At 41.8% G+C, this 24337-nt stretch overlaps 1 protein-coding gene across 1 annotated transcript in view; it reads right to left on the reverse strand.

Annotated features, from left to right (window-relative positions):
* Positions 1-24337, reverse strand: part of LOC127421402 (potassium voltage-gated channel subfamily H member 8-like) — a 69701-nt gene that overhangs the window by 36588 nt on the left and 8776 nt on the right. Inside the window, exons 2-6 of the mRNA XM_051664430.1 lie at positions 19016-19249; positions 8898-9029; positions 4043-4173; positions 3711-3945; positions 887-1044 (exon numbers count right to left, since the gene is read on the reverse strand). Coding sequence (XP_051520390.1) covers positions 887-1044; positions 3711-3945; positions 4043-4173; positions 8898-9029; positions 19016-19249 — 890 coding nt within the window. The remainder of the gene's footprint in view (positions 1-886; positions 1045-3710; positions 3946-4042; positions 4174-8897; positions 9030-19015; positions 19250-24337) is intronic.

Below are 24337 nucleotides of genomic sequence, written 5' to 3' on the forward strand. Positions count from 1 at the left end.
GCTTTTGTAGAGGAGACGACAGAGGTAGTGTCAGCCAATTTCCGTGCCTGTTATACATCTTTATTTGTACCTGAACCCAGGATCACTCTTTAAAAGTTTTACATCCATGATGTTATCAAAAGGACTTCACGGTCTACCCACGCAGGGTCACCCAGCTTCAGCTCAGCAGGGTGTCACTACTCAACAATTTGTTTTAGACGTAGAATTAATTTAACTAAATACAAAGCTCTGGAGGGGCTAAAAAAGAATACCTAAAAATTCCATGCTCATTTGTGACTGATCTGCAGGTAGAGGAGGAATCTGCAGACTCTTTCTACGCTGATTTAAGGGAATATTTTCAGAAATCAGTGGAATGAATTTAAGATGGCTAGACTGTTTTTTACACAACTGAGAATGCTACAACACTTTGGTAGCTGAAAGTATTAGCTAATACATTTTGTAAATGTATTCTGAAAGATCTGCAGGTTCAGATTCTACAGTAGGTATGTCTGCTTATCAGCAATTTTATATCACTGAAGCAAAGAAAAACTTAAAATAGTAAAAGGTGGTGAGCTGGTATCCCAGCCTGGCCAAGATGGTCAAGCTGGTCTGTTTTGATGGGTTTAGAGGGGTTTTAGGCACTTGTCAGCTGGTCAGGATGGTATACCAGCTGGCCATCCATCTAAAAACCAGATTGGACAGCCTGGAAGACCAGCTAGATCAGCTAAACACCAGCTTGGTCTGGCTGGGAGACCAGCTAGGCCAGCAAACCCACTTAGGCTGGTTTAAGCTGTTTTTTTTTCTTCAGCAAGGATATAAATGTAATACATTTCAAAGCTGTGAAAATGTGTTCCTGTAGATTTTTTATGCATTAGTTATGCATTTTTTAAATATATGCATTACTCACCACGCTGACTTTGAAAGCATAAAGGAGATCAAAGGGCAAAGCGGCGACCAGATCGATGATGAACCAGGTGGTCATGTAGTGGATGCAGATCTGCCGAGCATCGAAGATCACCTGTCCCGACTTACTCACATACGTGGTGCGGAAACTGAACACTATGTCTGGCAAAAGTGATAGACAGAGTAGAGTCAGTGGCTTCAGAAAAACATATCATCAGCATCATCTCACTGAACAATAATGTGTCTATTGAGACTTTTATAACAGCAATAATATTTTTATGCCAGCTATATATCAAGACTCAAGAGAGTGTTATCGGTGACAAACAATAAAAAATTAATGACTGTGGCTGGGAAGAGGGTGGGGCCGGGTCATGATGCTGCACACCTGGGAGGGAAATAGGTGACCGGAGGCGGCTGTTCGAGAGAGAGAGAGAGTTACGGGCAGCTGCCCCACATGTGTTTATGTTTTGACTTTGTGTTTTAATTTATCATTAAACATTATTATGATGCTTCGTCCAGTTCTCAGGAAGGAGGAGGGATGCGCCGTACCATTACCATCCACCCCAACGGAGCAGCACCGGCCATCCGCCAGGGGACGGTGGAGCCCGGACGCCTGAGATCGCAGGAACGGCCGCCGACCGCAAGGGCAGGAGGGGCTCCAAGCTGACCGCCTGGAGTGGTCAGAGCTGCTGCCAGGGGCAGAGGAAACCCCTACCGGCCACTAAAACGCGGCGTGGTCAAGAGAGGACCACCAACCGTGAGTGGGGACGACACGGAAACACGACGGGGTGTTCCATCCACAAGGGGCTGGAGGAATGCCTCCGATCCGCCCGGGGAGACGCGGCTGTCGTCCACTAGAGGGTGGAGGAGTGGCCGAGGACCAGGCTAGGGTGTATCGGAGAACCGGCAAGTAAGTTTTTTTTCTCTCTCTCTCCTCTCTCTCTCCTGCTGTCACTCCGTGTTGGCCTTTCCCTCTCATTTGTTTGTTGTTGTTGTTTTTTTCCCTCCCCTTATCACCCTCCCAGGTCCGAAGAGGCGGGGATGACCTGCCGGCAGGCGGGGACGGAATTGTAGGTCATTCATTGTAATACACTCAACTAAAATCAATAAACAATTACATATTGCACATGTTTCACATATGACCAACATGGAAACAACAACTATTTAAGGACAAGTGTTGTCTGGAATTATAAATGCAAAACAGGTATATTTGTGAAATATCCAAACAGTTTTTACTTTGTTGTGATCTGCTCAACAGCCAGTGTTCTGAGTGTTTTTAGTGCATTATGGTTTCTCTGTGTAGTTAGGCTTTTGCAAGGTATTTGCTATAGATGAAGTTACTGTTTCCAAACAAACGCTCCGCCCCGCCCCTTCCGAGTTCTTTTGGGTGCCCAGAAAAGAGTTGCTGTCTATGGGTGCTTCACTCAAATTGTACTGAAACTGCCCAAAAAGTGCCGTTTGTGGGGTTGAAACACCCCGTTTCCCACAGATGATTGGAGATAAGGGCTTCTTTAAATTTCCACCAGATCGTTGCATCAGGAAAAACTCAGGATTTTACATAAATGATGATAATTCACGGGTCACTGTCACTGTTACAGCATCTACTCTATTAGACACAATTAAGACACAGCAGCTGTTGGTGGATATTAACTTTTTTTAAACTAAGAAATCAGGCAAACTTTGATCGCAAATGGCTGTTTTCCATTTCAAAAGTGCTGTCAAGGTGACAACTATGAAGTCAGATATGATCTAACGATGATCTTATATGATCAAGACCACCATATACGATATAACAGGAGGAACAGATCCCGTCTCCACCACCGCAGTGCATGGACTCCTGTTTGTGAAAGAATAAGTGAATAAAAATAATGTCATTCTGCTAAAATGATGTCTTTCATTTTAAAATAATATTGTTCAATCGAAATGGCTGTTATTAAGTTTTGATATGGAATATGATCATATTGAAGTCAAATATTATGTATTGTATGTGGGTTAATAATTTAAGCAGTTAAGACACATATTGTATGTCTGATGGTAGTTTTCATTTCTAAGTACCTAAATTCTTAGGCTTTAGAAGTGTTAAGCGTGTGAGGATGTGTATTCATCAAACTGTTACATGTCCAACATAATCATACAGGCTCATTGAACCAAGTCTAAACTTGTTTTGCCGATATTTCAGAAAGAACCCACATACTTTCTTCACTGTAAACCATAGATATTCCTTTATAATAACTTTTATTAACATTAAAAATACATTATTACATTCTATAAAGCTTAAAAGATTAATAAAACTGCAGTGCTGCCTATTTCCACCATTGAAATCTGCTGCTTGAAAGAACCCAGAAGCGTGGTTTCCTGCGGTGTGACGTCAGAGTAATTTCATCTATAGTGTTCTGTGTGGTTAGCCCAAGTTATAAGAGCCCATACCCAAGTCTCTATGATATTCCGGTCCTTAGAAATGGCTCAGGTTATTCCTTGAATTTAAGTCTACAGTATGTTCAATGATAGTGATGCTTGCTATAGCAAACACCAGTAACAATCAGGCTATGGAATACTGATATCATACAAGGTAATATCTCAGTACAAAGATCATGTCAAATTGATCACAGGGCAAAATCTTGTTAACCAAAGATGTCACAGAGCATGAAACTGATTTAAAGACATTATTATGTTCATGTGAAAAGATTTAGAGATGTGATAGAGCAAAGATGATGTCATAAATTAGAACCACATTCACATGGAAAAACATACAATGTTTTATGTCATTGACCCAAGGACTGTGACATACACCAAATACAATGTCAAAGATCAAAATTAAATTCCCTTACCTATGATGAACAGAATCTCGACAGCAATATCAGTGACTGTTGTGCTACGTGTAAAGTCGTGATCACCAATGAAACAAACGCTGTACGGCACCGTTACAGCAACATAGAATGTAGCCAGAAGGATCAGCCAATCCCAGCCTGCTTTGAAGGTACTGAAGTGGAGAAGAATAAACCTTGATTTCTTTGCATCAGCAACTTTATATTCAGGGAGCGCCGGTGGATCACCAAACACATTCTGTTACCATGACAGACATAGGAAGAATGATTATGACAAAGGGTGAACAAAGAGTTGGCTGGATTGTTCTATATACTCAGTACTTGTATGTTCTCACCTTGTTAAGTTTAATTTTACTTTGTTTTTGACGGTTATGCAGGTGTCCTGAAATGTGGTACAGAACTGTGCTAGATCGCAGCCGATTGGAGACGAATGGAGACCCACTCTTGACCTGCTCAGGACGGCACTCTGTGGAAGGGTTGTTATGAAATTCAAGGGCATTGTGGGACACAATCCATCAAGAAATAAAAATAGACCGCACAAAATGAATTGCATTAATGCTTAATACACCCACACCAAAGGACACTACACCTTCCTATGATTTTTCTTATGGTACTCATGTGTTCATATCTATCGTGCTTTTGTATTTTTTTCCTTCTTAATTTTGAATAATAATAGATTATGTCTACAATAAAAATCGAAAAATCAATTTGATCTTACTTAAAGAATGCAAACCAACTGCCCTACAAATCTGAGTAAATATAATTATTTGGCAAAATAGTGGAGTGGACTAAGAGTTGCATGTGGGTTTAATGCTAACTTGATTAAAACTTGTAAGAATAGCAATAATTAAGCCAAGAAAGTCAAAAAATTTGCTAAATATGAGATAGATAATTTGAGAGGTTCACACCTGCACAACTGAGAACTTTTATATTTTGATATTCACAACCTTTGGAGCATGACTTGACATGAGTTGTTATTAGTATAGACCCTGAAAAGTGGGCAATCTTTCTCTAACATGTGGTAAGAAACATTTAAGCCATCATCCCTTAACAGCTTGAATTCGCTCCAGAAAATGTTACGTCCACCCAGACGAATCTTTCCACCAATTAAGGAAAATGCCGTTTATAATTCAAGGAGTGATTTTTGTTGCTTTGTGATTAATAAGTCTGCATCAATGTTTGCAAGCAAATAGTGCCAAAGAGTTTGTCACTATTATTGAGTGTGGTTTTATTCAATGTGGCCTGTTTTCCTTTTACTGACCTCCATACTGCTGTTACACAAAAGCTGGTGTGAAACAAGTATAACTTCTTTTCTGCCGGTGACCTGCTTTACACTCGTGGTTTTCAGTCTCAAGGGCTCTGTTGGCACAATGTTTTCATTCCAACAACGAACACATCATTTTCAATTGATCAAATGACTTAACTAGTGCAGTAGTTTATTGATTTGATAAATTCGAAATTTGATTTGGTCTTTAAGGTCCTGAACCAAAACATGGGGATGTCTGTCAAGGGGACATCCTAAACGAGATGAAAGACCCCATGAAACGGTTTGACCAGCACAGGTGTCTTTCCTGTGTTGATGTATTTCCTACTGAAACAGGAAGTTGGGGTGGGGCATATCAAAGGGCTAGTCCTTTTTTGAAAAGGACTAGCTAAAAGCATTTAAAAGCTCAAAGCCTTTAGTTTGCATCACAGCCTAAAATAAAATGAACAACCTATGATTTGTTACTCACACAGGAAAGTGTTATCTATAATTTAGGGAGTGTTGAGTAGCAACAAACAACATATTGGGCTCTATTTTCATGAGTGTGCAAAGTGCAGTGCTACGTGCAACGAAGGTGTGCTACATCTTATCCAATAATCATGAGAGCGCTAATTCTAAGCGCAATATTAATGCCAGTGCAAAGTGCAAGTGGGTGTGGGTGGGAGTGTTTGCGCTATTGTGGGTGTATGTGCACAAACTGTGGGTGTATTTTATGTTAATGAATTGGCGCAATGTGCAATTTTTCTATTTTCCTAAGAAATAGGTCAATGCGATAAAATGTTTGAAAAGCACGTCTTATCTCAGCGCAAAGTTTAAATTCAGTTCCTGCATTTGCAGTTTGGAGGTTCTACCTGCAGGTGATAATAAAGTTCATGTCCAAACTCAAATTATATCCCTGACAATCACTGTTAGCCTTTTATGAAACAAAAATGTATGAGATTTGTGTTAGACTATCTATAGGTCATGGTTTATTTTTCAAATTTTATTATGTTTATATTTACAATTTTATTAATGAAAGAATTTGTATTGGTAATTTTCCACCAGTTGTCGTAGAGTGATTTTTAAGTCACTGCAAAAGGGGCCAGTGAAATAAGTTAGAGAGGGTAAATTGTTTGAAATTGTTATGATTTTTTGATCACTTCATTATTTTCATTTCATTTGAAATGTAATTTGAATATAGAAATATTTTTGGTTTAAGTTTGTCATGTTTCAATTAATGAATTAAAATGTTCAAAATCGACTGGTAGAAGTGAAGTGCATGCCGATACAATCACTGTTAATTCTTGCCATGATTTTTCTTCAAGACAAATCTTGACTAGAAGCACATTTTCCATGCATATAAAAGGAGGGTCTCACTGTAATAATATCCCAGACATTCAACAAGTATGCAGTTAATGCACAAAAGAACATACTGAAGTCTATATTTTTATTATTCTAATTCTTTGCATACAACTTCTTATGAATGTACTGTCTTTGCTTATATCGCTGGTGCTTGAGGGAATGGACTATATAATAGGATGAAGACTATGGAATAACTGAGGAAGAAACTAAAAATTAAATCGCACTTGACCTAGCCCATTTGTGCAGTGTGCGGGCAATTTCGTCAATTTGCGCCTAGACTTAGCACTTTCTTGCGCGAAAATACCAGAACTTCATGGCCATGCCCACTGGCTTTTATGGCATAGCGCTGCGCTGAAAGCTAGCACTCTTAAAATAGGGCCCATTATCTGGATAATGCAATCAGATTACAAAACCTAAGTAATTTTAATTAGATTACATAATATTTTTAAATGTGTGTAATCATATTACAATTACTTTTTATTAATTAAATGATTACATATCGATTACATTATGTATCAGTCTTAACTTTAAAAGAGGATCCTTTCATTAAACATTATTAAATTTCATAAAAAATTACTAATGTTTTATAAAAGAAGTGCAAATTGGTAATTAATTGTAATCATTAACTGACCTTCATGCCATATCAGATGTGTATGACTTTCTTTCTTCTGCTGAACACAAATTAAGATTTTTAGAAGAAAATCTCAGCTCTGTAGGTCCATACAATGCACATAAACACAGCATTAAAGTAATCAATAAGACTCCATTGGTTAAATCCATGTCTTCTGAAACTATATGATATGTGGGTGAGAGACTGTTCAAAATTTAAGTCCTTTTTTTACTGTCACTCTCCACTTTCACTTTTACTTTTACATTCTTCTTTTGTTTTTGGTGATTTGCATTCTTTGTGCATATTGCCACCCACTGGCCAGGGAGTAACATTTATGGTAAAAATGGACTTAAATATTCATTTATTTTTCACCCGCACCTATCATATCACTTTAAAATACCCATTCACTTGCATTGGATGGACCTACAGAGCTGAAATATACTTTTAAAAATCTTCATTTGTGTTCTGCAGAAAAAGAAAGTCATACACATTTGGGATGGCATGAGTTAATGATGAGAGAATTTTCATTTTTGGGTGAACTATCCCTTTAATGCACTTAAAATTAGATTTTCATCAAAACATGCAATAAGTAATCCGATAATAATCCGATTATATTACCTAAAGTGTTACTGATTACAATTTTAGTTGTGTGATTTGTAATCAATACCAGACTACATCTATCCAACACTGAGTCGTCAATATTTCAAACAAGAGAAAGCCTGCAAATGTTAAATGTGTATATCTTTAAAAAGTTATAGATGGCCTCAAAGCAAACCCATATGAACCCATGAAAACAAAATCTAATTTAGATTTCATGGGGTCTTAAAAATTACTGCTATACATGAAAAAAAAAAATCCAAAAACTAAAGATACACCAGCTCTAGTGGACAAATAACCCAATTCCCTCTGAAAAAAAGGTTGTTTATGTTTAATTTTTACAAATATCTCCTTGCAAAAGATGCTTTCTTTCCAAAATCAACACTCAAGAATATGCTCCATATGTGTTATGACAATAAGTCCTTAGCAGGTTGCAAAAATAAAAATGAAATAGGCCTACTATAAAAAATTGCCAACAAGAGAAAAATAGTGCAACGGTTTCACTGTGAAAAAGACAAAAGTACAGTCTCTGTGGAGTCTCCGTGGATATTGACCATGTGTATGTGTTTGTGTCTGTATGTGTGCATGTGTGTGTATGAACGTGTAGCATGTAGCATTTTTAAATCAGCCAACTGAGTAAACGAGATGACAGCTAGGCTTCTAGCCTCAATTGCCGAGGGCAACAGGGAAAAATGTCACTCATAGCAGCACTTGCGAACAAGGTACCAAGGGAAACCAGAGCAGGAGTAGGAAAAGGACTGGAGAGATGGAGCAATAGACAGACAGAAAGAGAGGGAGATAGGCCGAGGGACACAGGTGGAGAGATGAAGGGCTGGGATACAGAAAGAAAGAGAGAGAGAGAGAGAGAGAGAGAGAGAGAGAGAGAGAGAGAAAGAGATCTGGGATACTGGTTATTAGAGAGGTATAGAGATAATTTCAGCCTCCGGGGCCAGAGGAGAGGGGAGACAGAAACTCATCCATAAAAGGCTGCAGTCAGCAGGGAGTCCAGTGGCCTAACACTTATTATAGATCCTAATAAATTTACTAACAGTACAGTTCATAGCAATACACAGAGAGAGAGTGGGGGGTGGGGGGAATGTGGAAGGAAAAAAAGGAGGGAGAGAGGGATAAAGATAGAGAGAGGACGCAAGGAAACACAGTTGCAATAGGATTCCCTGCTCTGCACGGTTTCCTTTGGAGCTGGAGGCCAAATCTGATCTGGGTTACTAGTCGAACTATAAACAGATATTTTTCATCTCACCTTTCCTTAACAAGCACAAAACAGGACCAATTGAACATTGCAGAGAAAGATCATTAATTTCTTGTCATCCAGAAAATTACACACACACACTGAAACATTCATCCATCACGTGCTAACCTTCTTTCTTCGCCTCAATGACAGATTTGGCTTTGGTGTCTGTGATGTCTTTAAAAGAGGCAAGGAAGAGGACCACATCTCCTTTCTCATTCTTTATAGGCACAATATCCAGCAGACACCAGAACACACTACCTGCAGGAGAATTCAGAGAAGAACATTGCAATTCTACATGTAGACTCACAAGCCTATATACAAGAATATACACAGTGCTGATAATGTAAGAGAACAGTATGTGGGGCAGTATATATACTGTGTAATACTGTAAATAAAAATGTGCAGTTGTTCCCTTGAGGAGCTAATAATAAAGATAACTTTCGTTGGTGTAACCCAGGGGTTTTCAAAGTCTTAAACAGTAAACCCCCCTCTGACAGATTTTACAATACTGCACTCCCCTTAACTGAATAGCCTATGCTAAATATAATATATACATTGGCGGCCAAAAGTTTGGAATAATGTACAGATTTTGCTGTTTCGGAAGGAAATTGTTACTTTAATTCATTTTAATTTCATTCAAGTGGCATTCAACTGATCACAAAGTATAGTCAGGACATTACTGATGAAAAAAACAGCACCATCACAATTGTTTTTTTTTTTGTTTTTTTTTTTATTTGGAATGCCCAATTCCCAATGTGCTTTTTTTTTTCTTAAGTCCTCGTGGTCACATAGTGATTCACCTCAGTCCGGGTGGCAGAGGACGAATCCCAGTTGCCTCCACGTCTGAGACCGCCAACCCGCGCATCTTATCATGTGGCTTGTTAAGTGCGTTGCCACGGAGACATAGTGCGTGTGGAGGGTTCACGCCATCCACCGCGGCAACCACGCTCAACTCACCACGCGTCCCACTGAGAATGAACCACATTATAGCGACCACGAGGAGGTTACCCCATGTGACTCTACCCTCCCTAGCAACCGGTTCTTAGGAGACCTGGCTGGAGTCACTCAGCACGGCACCATCACTATTTGAAAAAAGTCATTTTTGATCAAATCTATACAGGCACCATTTCCAGCAGCCATCACTCCAACACCTTATCCTTGAGTACTCATGCTAAATTGCTAATATGGTACTAGAAAATCACTTGCCATTATATCAAACACAGCTGAAAGCTATTTGGTTCATTAAATGAAGCTTAACATTGTCTTTGTGTTTGTTTTTGAGTTGTCAAGTATGCAATGGACTGGCATGTCTTAAGGTCAATATTAGGTCAATAATGGCAAAAAAGAAACAGCTTTCTCTAGAAACTCGTCAGTTAATCATTGTTTTGAGGAATGAAGGCTATACAATGCTTGAAATTGCCAAAAAACTGAAGATTTCATACAAAGGTGTACAATACAGTCTTCAAAGACAAAGGACAACTGGTTCTAACAAGGACAGAAAGAGATGCGGAAGGCCCAGATACAACTAAACAAGAGGATAAGTACATCAGAGTCTCTAGTTCGAGAAATAGATGCCTCACATGTCCTCAGCTGACAGCTTCATTGAATTCTACCCGCTCAACACCAGTTTCATGTACAACAGTAAAGAGAAGACTCAGGGGTGCAGGCCTTATGGGAAGAATTGCAAATAAAAAGCCACTTTTGAAACAGAAAAACAAAAGAGAAAAGGTTAGAGTGGGCAAAGAAACACAGACAATGGACAACAGATAATTGGAAAAGAGTGTTATGGATCTTAACCACATTGAGCTTTTGTGGGATCAGCTAGACTGTAAGGTGCATGAGACGTGCCCGACAAGACAGCCACATCTATAGTAAGTGCTACAGGAAGCGTGGGGTGAAATGTCACCTGAGTATCTGGACAAACTGACAGCTAGAATGCCAAGGATCTGCAAAGCTGTCATTGCTGCATGTGGAGGATTTTTTAATGAAAACTCCTTGAAGTAGTTTAAGAAGTCCTGAAATTTTTTTCAAACTGTAATAGTAATTTTTCACATTATTAAAGTCCTGATTATACATTGTGATCAGTTGAATGCCACTTTGGTGAATAAAAGTATCAATTTCTTTCCATAATAGCAAATCTGTACATTATTCCAAACATTTGGCCACCAGTGTATATACATAGAGTACTTCCACTAAAAACAGCAGTACATTTTAGCCATTTATTTGAAGTTTTATCAGGTATTTTCCTCTGATGTTATATTATCAAAATTCATATTTCAGGCTTTGGAGCAATTCACCAATGATGATCAATAACCTTAAATTCAGTCTGACAGACTCATTCGGCAATGCGTCATATACTGGTGCATAATTAAAGCCATTAATTTTTCTATTAATAATATGAAACCATTTCTGCATTATTTTTATTAAAAACACATGTTTGTCCTCATGACAAAGGGATTACTTACTGTTTTTTTTAGCCTATATTTGTGATAAACTCACATCACATGAGCCAGTCTCCATCTCTATGTGAAACTGCACTTGTCATAAACACATGAAGACCCAATATCATGTTGAACTCGTAATAACTGACACGTCGTGACAGATGAACAGAGGCAGAAATATATGGCTTTATAATAGATTTGCGAGTGCACAGGACATGTTTTGAGCACTTTTTGAGCGAGAGCAGGGAGATTTCATAGAGCATGGTATACGTGAGTGCGCACGTCCAGTTTTCTGGAAGAGTGAAGGAAATCCGCATGCAAGCAAAAAGATTTGCGCTTGTGTAACCGGTACATGGATGCGCTCTCAAATGATACGCATGCGTTCACGACATTTAACAGTATTATAACGCCTTAGAGCTATGGCCTATTAAACTGGACTATGGTCCATTAAGCCAATAATTTTCATTTATCTTCACAATACATTTTTATTGTATTTGTGTATCATTTGATTTTACATGGTGAATTTATAATCAATCTCCATGCCTCCACTGACATGCTCTAGCACTGCTTTAGGGAGGCACGTATCCCTGTTTGAAAACAGTGGGTGCAACCTGTTTATTAATTAATTTTTAAGTGACCTAGAAATGACAATTCTGTAATTATTTATTCACTCTCATGTGTTCCAAACCCCTCTGCACTTTTTTTCGTGGAGCACAAAAGGAGAAGAATCTTTATGCAGCTTTTTTTTTTATGTTTACCATCCAGTGACAGTTTATAGTATACACAGCTGTAAAGTTTTTAAAAGGATCATCAAAGTTGTTCTTACAGCTTGTGCATTATATTCCAAGTCTTCTGTTTACTTTTTGTGAGGAACAGCAAATAAGTCATTATTCATTGAAAATCTGGCCCTGCGTGGAAGCTCTGAAATCTCAATCATGATTACGTTCAGATAATTTGACATCAAATCGCCACTTGCATATGTCGTAACAGAACGCGATGCACCAGTTTAAATATGCGGGATGGAAAATGAGATTTCGGAGCTGCAGTAGAGGGGAAGATTTTCTGTAATTAGCAAACTTAATTTCAGTCTGTTTTTCACCACAAAGCTTTGGTATGGCTTCAGATCGTATGGACTAATGGTGCTTTTTTGGAGGTTTTTTGTTGTTGTCATTTTGTCGAGCTAGACTGTCGTGGTCACTATGAACTGGCCTTGTATGGAATAGAGCTGCACGTGGATTCTTCAAACAGTCTCCCTTTGCATTAAAAAAAATTAAAAGCATATAGCTTTGGAACAACATGGAGATGAATACAAAATTTAATTTTCTATTCTTGGGTGAACTATATGCTTAAATTATATTTTTGATGTGAAAACAAACAAAAAAAACTATTTAATTAATTTAGATATTACCACCACAAGCACATTTCTAAGCTGCCTGACAAAACATTTTTACAGCATTTTTAAAGCATGTTAAAATCTGAAATAAAATAGACCAGGAAAGCAAGAAAGAGCAACACATGTAGGTATACAGCATGTGTGTGAATGATTTTTTGTCTGTGTGGGTATTGAGCGGTGTGAGTGTGAGTGTGTGTGGCAGGGCATTTATATGTGTGCTCAGTTGTGTGTGTATTTCTACTTTCTCTACCAGTAGCCATTACTGGAGGCCTCTGGGAGAATTCCTTGTGATTGCTCACAGCTGGTGAAGTCTTTGTCAAATCTCTCATTTCCTCACGAACAAGCCTCACCATTATGGAGAAGAAGAAAAAGGCAGTGAAATAATAACACTATCTAGAACAAGTATGCTGGAGATGTTAGATTCAATATAGAACAAAGGGGGAGAGGAGAATGAGCACGAGAGAGGTGCTGAATGAGAGAGAAGGGGGTAGGTATAGAGAGGAGTAAGGCAAGGTAAGATTTGTGTTCAAATCTTCATGGTGGTCTATCATGGGAGATTAAAGAACTCAGCAAATTATAAAACCCTTAAAAAAGTACAGTGGCAGTACTAAGATGACAGACAGACAGACAGACAGACAGACCGACAGACAGATAGATAGATAGATAGATAGATAGATAGATAGATAGATAGATAGATAGATAGATAGATAGATAGATAGATAAAACTGCAGGCAACCACGTTTCTGGGTTCTTTTGAGCAGCAGGTTTCAATGTTGGATATGGGCAGTGCAGCCATTTTAACAATCTTTTAAGCATTATATAATGTAATAATGTTTGTCGATGTTAATAAAAGTTATAATAAAGGAATATCTATGGTTTTCAGTGAAGAAATTACGAAAATTCTTTCTGAATGATTGGAAAACAAGTTTTAACTTGATTCAGTATGCCTGTATGATTGTGTTGGACATGGAACAGGTTGAAGAATACACATCCTCACTCTTTAACACACTTCTAAAGCCTGAAAAATGTGGTAGCCTATATGAAAATGAAAACTACCATCAGACATTCATATACGTCTTTACTGCTTAAATCACTTAAACAAATACAGTAAATAATGCTTAACTTCAATATCTTCAAACTCCATGTTCAAATTTTAAATTTCAGCCATTTTAAATTGAGCAATTGTTACTTACTGCATTCAAATTAAATGCATAGACATCATTTTAGCAGTATGACATTATTTTATTTGCATATCCTTTCACAAATAGCCCCATGCACTATGACGTTGGGGACTGGGTCCCGTTCATCCTGTCAGACCTTTCATGGATCTTGGTTATTTAAGTTCATTGTTAAATCATATTTGGCCTCATATCTGTCACAGTGATTGCACTTTGGAAATTAAAAACAGCGGTTTGTGATCGGAGTTTGTGCGATTACATCGTGAAAAGTTCCAATCTACCAATAGCAGCTGTGGGCCAACTGGGTCTAATAGAGCAGACGCGATAATAATGTTGGTGATCCATGAAATATCATAAATTGTATCAAATCTTGAGTATATCCTGATGCACCAGTCCTGATGGTTATGAGATTTCAGCGGTTATTTATAATTTAAAGAAGTCCAAATCTTCAAACATCTTTCAGAATGTTGTGTCGATGTAGTGACACTAGGGATCGCCCTTGGGGGCCCCAAACACCTCTAATCTTTGAGAAAAGGCCAATGAGATTTGGCGAGTGGAATTTGCATGCCACTCCCCCGGACATACGGGTATAAAAGGAGCTGGCTCGCAACCACTCATTCAGGTTTTGTGCTGAGGAGCTGAGACAAGGTCCCGGCCATTTCAGCAGATAGTACCGCGTTGTGGCAAGAGGGACACAACGTCTCTTCCCTCCATCAGGGAACGGAGGTTACAACAGTAACCAAGACGTTCCCCTTCTGTCACTCACTCGACGTTGTGTCAATGTAGTGACACTAGGGATCCCTATAAAAAAATCACCACAACAGCTGGACCGTGTTACGTGAACTGCTGATGCAGGTGCAAGCAAGCTGCTGCGTGCGTAATAGCAGGTGCATCAGTCCGCACGTAACCTCCTCCAATGCCCCACAAGACGTCATGTAGTTCCCCACATCCCAGAGGGGGGAAAGCGACGTAACTAGCATGGGAGCAGGCCGTGCCAGCCGCGGCCTTTTCTCTCTATGTTTCTCTCCACAGAGTATTAGATTTGGCTGGGGCCATCTAATGCTATTATATGCATCGGGGAAGGTGTTCTTTCCTTTCCTATTCTTTCAGGGGGAAAAGGCCCCGCGGAGACCACATCCTGCCCAAAGGGGAGGTAACATGTGGCAATACGTCACGTAGGCTCACCAGCCACACATGGAAGAGGCGTGGTGGTAGGTCCTGCCTTGAAGGGGAGGAGATCTACAACACAGCAACCGGGGGCAGAGAGGGCTCTGCCCAAGGGAGACACGGGTCTGCCGACAGGGAAACCATACCACGGAAAATACATCACAGGGGGTTACCGGAGTAACCAGCACCTGTGTAGCACCTACCCCAATACAGGGCATATTAGCATATGTACTGGTTCCAGCTGCGAATTCCTCTGCCAAATTCGCGAGCCACAGGGCTAGGGAGGAAGGACATCCAGGGTTCACAGGTTCGTGAACTCGCATGGGAGAAGAAGCACACGTCTTCACCTCATGGAGGGGAAAGGTGCTATCCGCAAGCGATACACCCTGCCAGCTGTTCCGTATTACCAAACTTACCTGTTCATACCTGACAAAACACGGGAGTGATGGCATCCACGATCCAGTGGGCAAGCCTCTGTTTGGAGACAGCGTTCCCTTTCTGCTGTCTGCCGAAGCAGACAAAGAGCTGCTCAGAGCGTCTAAAGAGCTGCTCAGAGTGTCTAAAGCTCTGCGTGCGATCCAAGTAGATGCGCAAAGCACGCACAGCAACGACAGGGCTGGGTCTGCCTCCTCCCGGGGCAGCGCTTGCAGGCTCACCACCTGATCCCTGAAGGGGGTCTTGGGAACCTTGGGCACATAGCCCGGCAGGGGTCTCAGAACCACGTGAGAGTCTACTGGACCGAACTCCAGGCAGGTATCGCTGACAGTGAACGTCTGCAGGACCCCAACCCTCTTGATGGAAGTGAGTGCAATCAGGAGGGCTGTCTTCAAAGAGAGGGATTTTTAAGCTCGACTGACTCTAGCGGCTCAAACGGGGCTATCCGAAGGCCCAGGAGTACCACGGAGAGATACCATGAGGGAAAGAGGCATGGCCTAGGAGGATTCAGCCTCCAGGCGCCTCTCAGGAACCTGATGATCAGGTTGTGCTTCCCTAAGGACATACCATCCACTGCGTCGTGGTGTGCCGCTATGGTGGCCACATACACCTTCAGGGGAAGAACACCAACTTGTGAACAAACGCCACTTCAGGGCATAAAGCTGCCTCGTAGAGGGAGCCCTGGCCTGAGTGATCGTATCTATCACTGCTGGTGGTAGGCCACTTAGGTCTTCCGCGTCCCGTCCAAGGGCCAGATGATGAGGTTCCAGAGGTCTGGGTGCGGGTGCCAGATGGTGCCCGTCCTCATAACTCATCACAACCGCCTGGCCGTGGGTGTGAGTGTGGTGTGGTCGGGCGGGCGAAGGCGGGGGCCCGCGTTCACCACATCCAAATCGCAGGTGCTCAGTGTCAGGTCGCCGTGATAACGGCAGTCGTAAACACCGACTGTGTGACCCAAGGAGTGAGGAAACCGCTCTTTTTTTGAAAATGTGGGTACCACAGCCCGTTCAGGGGGCGGCGAACACAAAACAAAAGGGAACACAAGATTTACCTCCCGGCCCTCCACCGGGGGACGGAGTGGTCTGGATACCAGCTCCATGGTAGCAGCGGACATCTCCCTCTCTGAGTCATCCTTCTCAGGGGCGCTTAGGAGCCTTCCAGGTCCTTGCACCCGATCGTGAGGCGGGGGGCATCGGCTTCCTGTGGGGGGCTCTATGCTAGGGCCGAGAACTGGGCTCGGGCTGTGGTGGAGCTGTCTGGGCTTTCGCCGCCGCAGGGGGACACCCTCGGCGAGCAGACGGGGTATGGGATCTTGAGCCGCGCTGGGGCAAGATGTGCTGTATCGCCTCAGTCTGCTTCTTCACCGCCGAGAACTGCTAGGCAAAGTCCTCGACGGTGTCGCCGAATAGGCTGATCTGGGAAATGGGAGTGTTGAGAAAGCGAGCCTTGTCAGCGTCCTTCGACCTCATCTCGACCAGATTCAGCCACAGGTGGCGCTCCTGGACCACCAAGGTGGACATCGCCTGCCCAAGTGCTCGCGCCGTGACCTTTGTTGCCCAGAGGGCGAGGGCGGTCGCCGAGTGCAGCTCCTGCATCACATCGAGATCAGGACTACCCACATGCAGCTCTTTCAGTGCCTTGGCCTGGTGTACTTGCAGGAGGGCCATGGCATGCAGGGTGGAGGCAGCCTGCCCCGCGGCACTATAGGCTTTAGTTGCCAGCGATGACGTAGTCCTACAGGCCCTGGAGGGGAGTGCCGGACGATCCCGCCAGGTGGCGGCGCTTTGCGGGCAGAGATGCACCGCAACCACCTTATCCACCTGAGGGATCTATTGAGAGTGTACAAACTGAGAAGTCGGGTTTGGGCAGAAAAAGGTGCCCTCCACGACCTCGTCAGCTTGTCGTGCACTTCCGGGAAGAAAGGGACTGGGGGGGGGCGCGGCTGTGAGCGGTGCCCCAAACCCAGGAACCAATCATCTAGCCACGAGGGCTCAGGGGAGGGTGGAGGGTTCCAGTCCAACCCAACACTCGCGGCGGCCCGGGCAAGCATGGTGGTCAGCTCTGCGTCGGACTCAGACTGGGCGGGCACACCCGAAGGTGGCAGCCCAGTCGAGTCCTCAGCATCCGACATCGCCAGCATGCTCCCAATGCAGCGATCGAGGACTCATCCTGCTCACAAGCCCCGAAGGAGACGTTAAGCTGGCCGTGAGGCGAGCTGGCCTCACCTCGGAACTTGACAGGGGCAAATGAGCGTGCTGGGGAATGGGAGGTCCGCGGGGATTTACCCAGCGAGGCCGCGCCCATTGGAGTCCCCAAATGGCCTCCAGTGCCAGCCGGGCCGGCCTCATACCCGTTGGTAGAAGGCCCAGCGTGGAGGGCGGCTGGAGTGGCTTTCCCTCCGAGGAAGGAAAGCCGCGACCGCAACGTTGCCATGGTCATGTTCTCGCAATGAGAGCATGAACCATCCACAAACACTGCCTCAGTGTGAGCACGGCCCAGACATGTGAGGCAGTGCCCGTGGCCGTCAGAGGTGGAGAGATAACGACCGCATCTAGGAATTACACAAAGACGGAACGGCATCTTTAAAAAGACGTGTCTTTAAAAAGACGTTCACGTCAATGTGCTGCTCTATTAGAGGAAAATATACTCTTTGCAGAGATATATATTCTCTTAGTAGCACTGTCGAAGTGCCCAGGGGCGTAGTTTGCACTAAGCGTGCAGAAGGAGAGAAAGCTGCTGGAATAAGCCATATATCCAACAGCATACGCTTCTTTCGAGGTGAATGGACCGGCAGTGGAATTCAGCTCGCTGACACACAACCACTCGGCTCCAAAGAAAAAATCTGAATGAGTGGTTGCGAGCCAGCTCCTTTTATACCCGTATGTCCGGGGGAGTGGCATGCAAATTCCACTCGCCAAATCTCATTGGCCTTTTCTCAAAGATTAGAGGTGTTTGGGGCTCCCAAGGGCGACCCCTAGTGTCACTACATCGACACAATGTCGAGTGAGTTACAGAAGGGGAACACGATGTTTCAACCCCACAAACAACACTATTGGGCCATTTTTAGCTCAGTTTGAGCGAAGCGACCATAGACAGCAGTTCTTTTCTCCGTTGCATAAAGAACCCAGAAGTGCCAGAGCAGAGCATTTGCTCGTAAACAGTAACTTCATCTATTAAAACAGGAAGTATGGGTGGGACATTTTGAGAGCTTTATGTCCTTAATGTCCTAATACATGTCACTGCCTGTCAGAACCAATGGCAATACCATTGCCATTGTTAATCGTGGCAGGTGGTATTAGGAAGAAGGGACATTCTCATCTAGAGAGCATTTTACTGAGCAAAAATTTGTATGTGCGAGTCCAGACAAGATGAGTCAGTCGTTAATATTTTTGTCTGTTTTCCTGGAAGAGACAGACTGCATTTGTTAAATGTGTATATCTGCTAAAAGTTTATTTTACTCTTAGGAGTATACTAGAGTCAAGATGGTGTTAAATCTAACAGACATGGTCTAAAAGCCTTAAAACTCTAATTCTGATTTCATGGGGTCTTTGAAAGCTCTATAGTGTTGCAGAGTTTTGCAATGCTGTGACCAACAAGAGAATGTGTACAACAAAATTATTTTTATCTCACCACTCTTTTTGTAGAACTTTATCTCCTCCTTGAGCTCACTTCGTTCCTCGAGTGCAGAGTCCACGTGAAGAATAATGTGCTCGCTGGTCTCCGGCCCATACAGAAACTTGCTTGCACAGCTCTGCTGCATGACCTCGGTGCGTACAAATCCTGTGAGCTCACAGAAGCCATCCGAGCAGTACACGATCGGGAAGCCTTTGGACACTTGTGCATTGGCCAGGATGAAGTTGCTGTCTGTTCCAAACACACACATCAAATCAAGTAAAAACATTAGCCTACTAATGTTGATTATGACCTCTGTCCTGCTATTCTTAATTCAATGTTAATCAGACGCTCACATCAGAGTTTAGTGTGATATTTTCCCAGAAGCCATGTTGGCACAGATTCTTACATTCCCTGTGTGAGACATCAGGGGACAAATCAGGTGCAAAGATGACAAACAAAGATGTTAAATCACCTTTGATGTTCAAATACTTTCTCCTATCCCAGCTTAATTTGTAGAGACAACTACAAGTAAGCCATTTATAGGCTGATTTACCCAAAAGGTATAAATACTGTAGCTCTGAGACACTGTCAAAACATTGGTCTGTCTGTTTGAGCATCACAGCCAGCCCGGCAGAACCTGAGGCTGTCCAAAACATTCTGCCTTCCTTCTTTGTGTTCAGAACGACATGAAGATGAGTAAATGACTGCATAAATGTCATTTTGGGTCAACTAATCCTTTAAGGATATGAGACCAGTTGCTGCATGAATATCTTGAATACGAACCTGTGCACTCCAGATTTGTACTCTGTACACTTTTGTACTCTTTGAGATTGGAAAACATTCAAGTGGAACTAGAGCTCATACTGTTTGGTCAAGCCATCTGAGCACAAGCAACTGAACTGACAGTTCAGAATTTTTGTATGCATAAAACTGATGCTGATTAGACAAGACTGCTGTAATATTCTCTTCGGTCAGGTCTTCCCAAAAAAGCCTTGGGTAGATGACAAATAATTCAAAATGCAGAGATTGCACTAACAGAGATTAATGCCAGCACATATTGTCAGTTCAACATCTGTTTAAGGTTTATTTAGAAGTTTGTTGTACTGTCATTCAAAATCTTTATTTGATTTATGTCTAAATATCTAACATGCTTCTGGGTGTTTTTGACATCCTTTTGGTCCTCTGACAATATGTTTCTTGTTGTTCCGAGAGGAACATCAAAGACCTAAGGGTTTTCATTTAGAGATTAACCTATTTAGCTTAGCCGTTACATAATTATCTTTCTTACCTGTAAAACGCAATTTTATTTTTAACTATTTACTCTACTAGTTGAATTCAGTTAGATGCATTTTTGTGTCTTATTTTAATTCTAATAATTCATTCAAATTATTCATTTATACAGTTACTGTATATTTCTTATTGGCAATGTTGCATTAGAACTTTGTTTTCTGTTTTTAAACTGCTGCTGTCTAAATAAACAATTTGATTGATTTTAATTTTAATGCTTCATTTTAAAGAAATAGTTCAACCATATATTATAATTCTTTATTATTTAGAACTTCCTTTCCTCTGTGGGATGCAAAAGGAAATGTTAGAATGTAAGCCTCAGTCACCATTAATTTTCATTTATTTAATTTATTTTTAATTAATTTATTTTGGCCACACATATGACCTTGCATGTCATATCTTAGATAGAAGCTTCAACAACACTTTGTGTCATCAGGCCGTTGCTTTTTTGTGAGTTCACTACATAACCAATTACCTGCCTGGATAATTTTTTTTTGTATTTGTTTTGTTGTTTTACTCTGTCATTGTGTCAAAACAGATTAATAGCATCCACGCATCATAAATGAATACACCAGCACTGCCTTGTAAGTGTTTCTCAAAGGACAGCTCATGAGCCTCATCCCTAAATCCCCAAGAAGAACATGTTATTAAACAGTGGCATTTACGAAAACCATTCACATGGAGTGAAGTCAGACATTTGGTGCTGAACGACTTTACCATGCATTTTTCTGCTTACATAAGCAAAAGTAAAGTTGTGCTCTCATTTATAACATTGTGTTTGTTGGGAGGGGTCAGACCCAGAGAGAGATAAGAGGAGGGATGTTGAGAGAGAAATAACATTTAAGGAGGAAAGACTGAAAAGGCTGGGGAAAGAAAGAGAGAGAGAGCAAAGAAAAGAAAGGGGGGTAAAGAGAATAACAATAAGTGTGTTCAGCTGACAAGTCATGGTTGTTACAGGCACAATTTGGACAACAAATTGGAGGAAGCATCTCTCTATCTCTGTCTGTCTATATATCTATACTGTACAGACAGACAGATATGGATGGATGGATGGATGGATGAATAGAGTAGATAGATGAACGTCCATTGTGCAAAAAACATAATTCCGATCAGTTAGAAAAGACATAGCAGCCCGCGTCAGAACAATCTGAAGGTCTGTGCAGAGTTTGGTGGATGTTTATGTCTAAATACATAACTAACATGCTTCTGGGGTATTTATGGCATCCTTTTATGGTCTTCTGACACCATGTTCCTTGTTGGCTTTGTAAAAAAAAAAAAAAAAAAGAAAGAAATGGACTATTCCATAACAAAAATCCATCAAATAGAATTGAGAAATCATTAACAAAATGAAATTAATAAAACTTCAATATATTTAGGTTTTATTGATTTTATTTTGTTAAAGATTTCTCAGTTCAATTGGATGGAATTATGTTATGGAATTTAAATGCATAACTTTTAAAAATAGGCTAAAATATTTTTTTTGAGTGCATAATAATGTTTAAATAGAAAGGCATTACGTTGGCTTGGTCAAGCCAACTTAACAAATATTATAATAGGTTCTTAATTTGCAAAAATAGCTGGCCTAAAAGAGCAAGTGACAGTTCTGTCAACTGGCCTGAAACTCTCTTATAAGGGCCCCAGGTCATAAGGCCATCTTTAAAGGGATAGTTCAACCAAAAATTAAAATTCTCTCATTATTTACTCACCCTCGTGATATCCCAGGTGTGTATGACTTTCTTTCTTCACCAGAACATATTTGAAGAAAAAATAAAATAAAATCTTAGCTCAAAATGCTAAGATTTTGAAAAAGTAAATGGAGATTTCTCTTTAGAAGCTCCAAAAATCACAGACAGTCAACATAAATATCATCGATATGACTCCAGTGTCTTCAAAAGCAACCTGATGCTTTTGGTGCGAAAAAGATAAATATTTAAGTACTTTTTTTTTAACTCTAAATCATGCTTCTGGTCAGAAGCAGTATGCGCGTTACGTAATCGTATTAGCATTTGAAACACATGAGAACTGCTGCATGTGCATCACAGCCGGAAAAGCAGCACTGTTTCGTGAGAAGTAGGAACGCTGTACAGTAGCTTGGTTGGTTTTGGTTTAGATCTGTATTGATCTGCATCTTTACTCACAATGATGTGTTTGTGTGCTTATCCTGGATGTCTCAACCGAGTGGAGAACGTAAGATTACGCTGGAATCATGACACCAGAATACGTCACATGAGAGACCACGTTATCTCCACCCTCTCCTGAAGCTTACCGGAAGCATTTGATTAATTAAAAAGTACTTAAATATTGATCTTTTTTGCACCAAAAGTGATCATATCACTTTAGAAGACATTAATTTAACCGCTGGAGTCGAATCGATGACATTTATCCTGATTGTCTGTGATTTTTGGAGCTTCAAAAGTTAAATCTCCATTCACTTTCATTTTAAGGACCTACTGAGATAAGATATTTTTCTATTTTTCTTTAAATGTGTTCTGGTGAAGAAAGAAAGTCATACACACCTGGGATATCATGAGGGTGAGTAAACAATGAGAACATTTAAATTTTTGGGTGAACTATCCCTTTAATGTTAAGCCCTTATGTTTGTATTATCTGAATGTGTGTGCATTTTGTTTGCGTGTGTATCTCTTTCATGCAAAATATATCATGTCCTTTTCTTAGTCTCATGTGTGCAATTTTACAAAACGAGTGCACAAGCAGTAATATATATCATCCTCTCTCATTAATATACCAGACTACATGTGGTTTTCTCTGTTAGTTTACATTTAATTGGACAGATTGAGAATCAATGCTGTAAAAACACTGCTGAGGGTGTGTGTGTGTGTGTGTGTGTGTGCGCAGCAACTGCATTCCAACTGTAAGCCCAGAAAAACAGGCAGATAGATGAATGGGAAAAAGGGGGGAGGCAGGAGAGAGAGGGGGAAATGTCCACATTTCTCATCTGCCCCAGATTGTTGTATAACCCCCCCCCCTCTCTGTCCCCCTCTTGTGAGCCTATATATATGTCCCAAACAGGAACACCTGAGAGCTATTTAAAGAGCTAGCATGATTATTGAAGGGTGGAAGAATGCAAGGAAAGAGGGATGGAGAGAAAGAACTGATTGAGAGGTTTGGGGGAGGGAGTGGAACTGATGCTGGAATCTTTTATTTAAATGCTGTCTTGCATTTGAAGCCTCTTTATGCATGAGACAGGCACTTGGGGGTTGGGCGAGGGATGTTTGGGTGTAAAAGGATAGAGAACATGACAAATAACCCTGGGTGAGGGTGTGAACTTAATGTAATGTTATTTATGTATTAGAATCTCAAGCTTAATTCAGAACAGCATACTGTGACGAGGAGGAGGGCGTGGCCGGGCCGTGAGGGTGCACAGCCGGCACTGAAGCAGATGATCAGCGGGAGAGCGAGATAAAGGGGGGCCAGAGATGCCAGTTCGAGGGAGAGAGAGAGAGAGAAAGAGAGAGACACGGTCTCGCTTCATGTGCGTGTGTTTGTTTACGTTTGTTTTATGTTGAGTTTATATTAAACTTTATGTTGACTGTTCAGCCGGTTCCCGCCTCCTCCTTGCCCATGCTACCCATTACATTGGTGCCAAAACCACGGGAAGGATGGGATGCGCTGTCGTGGAGTCCTCGCCACTGCCGGCCGCCGAGAGCCGGAGGAACTGCTGCCGTCCGCCAAGAAGGGGAGGAACGGTTCCATCAGCCAGGGATTGGGGGGCTTGCTGCCGTCCGCCGGGGGAGAGGGCGGAGGAATGGTTGAGGACCGGGCGACAGCGTGTCTGGGAATCGGCGAGCAAGTTTTTCTCTCTCTCTCCTCGCTCTGTGTCTCCCGCTCACCCTTTCCCTCTCCCCACGCCTCCCCTCATCTCTCCCCCAGGTTCCCAGTAGGCAGGGTGGACCACCGGCTGACAGAACAGCCGGAAGGGCAGCGTCTCCCCTCCAGAGATGGGGGGGAGTAAAAGTGTGATGAGCAGGAGGTCGTGGCTGGGCCGTTAGGGTGCATGGCCAGCGCTGAATCAGATGATCAGTGGGAGAG

The sequence above is a fragment of the Myxocyprinus asiaticus genome, chromosome 30, assembly GCF_019703515.2.
Source record: "Myxocyprinus asiaticus isolate MX2 ecotype Aquarium Trade chromosome 30, UBuf_Myxa_2, whole genome shotgun sequence".
NCBI classification, from domain to species: domain Eukaryota; kingdom Metazoa; phylum Chordata; class Actinopteri; order Cypriniformes; family Catostomidae; genus Myxocyprinus; species Myxocyprinus asiaticus.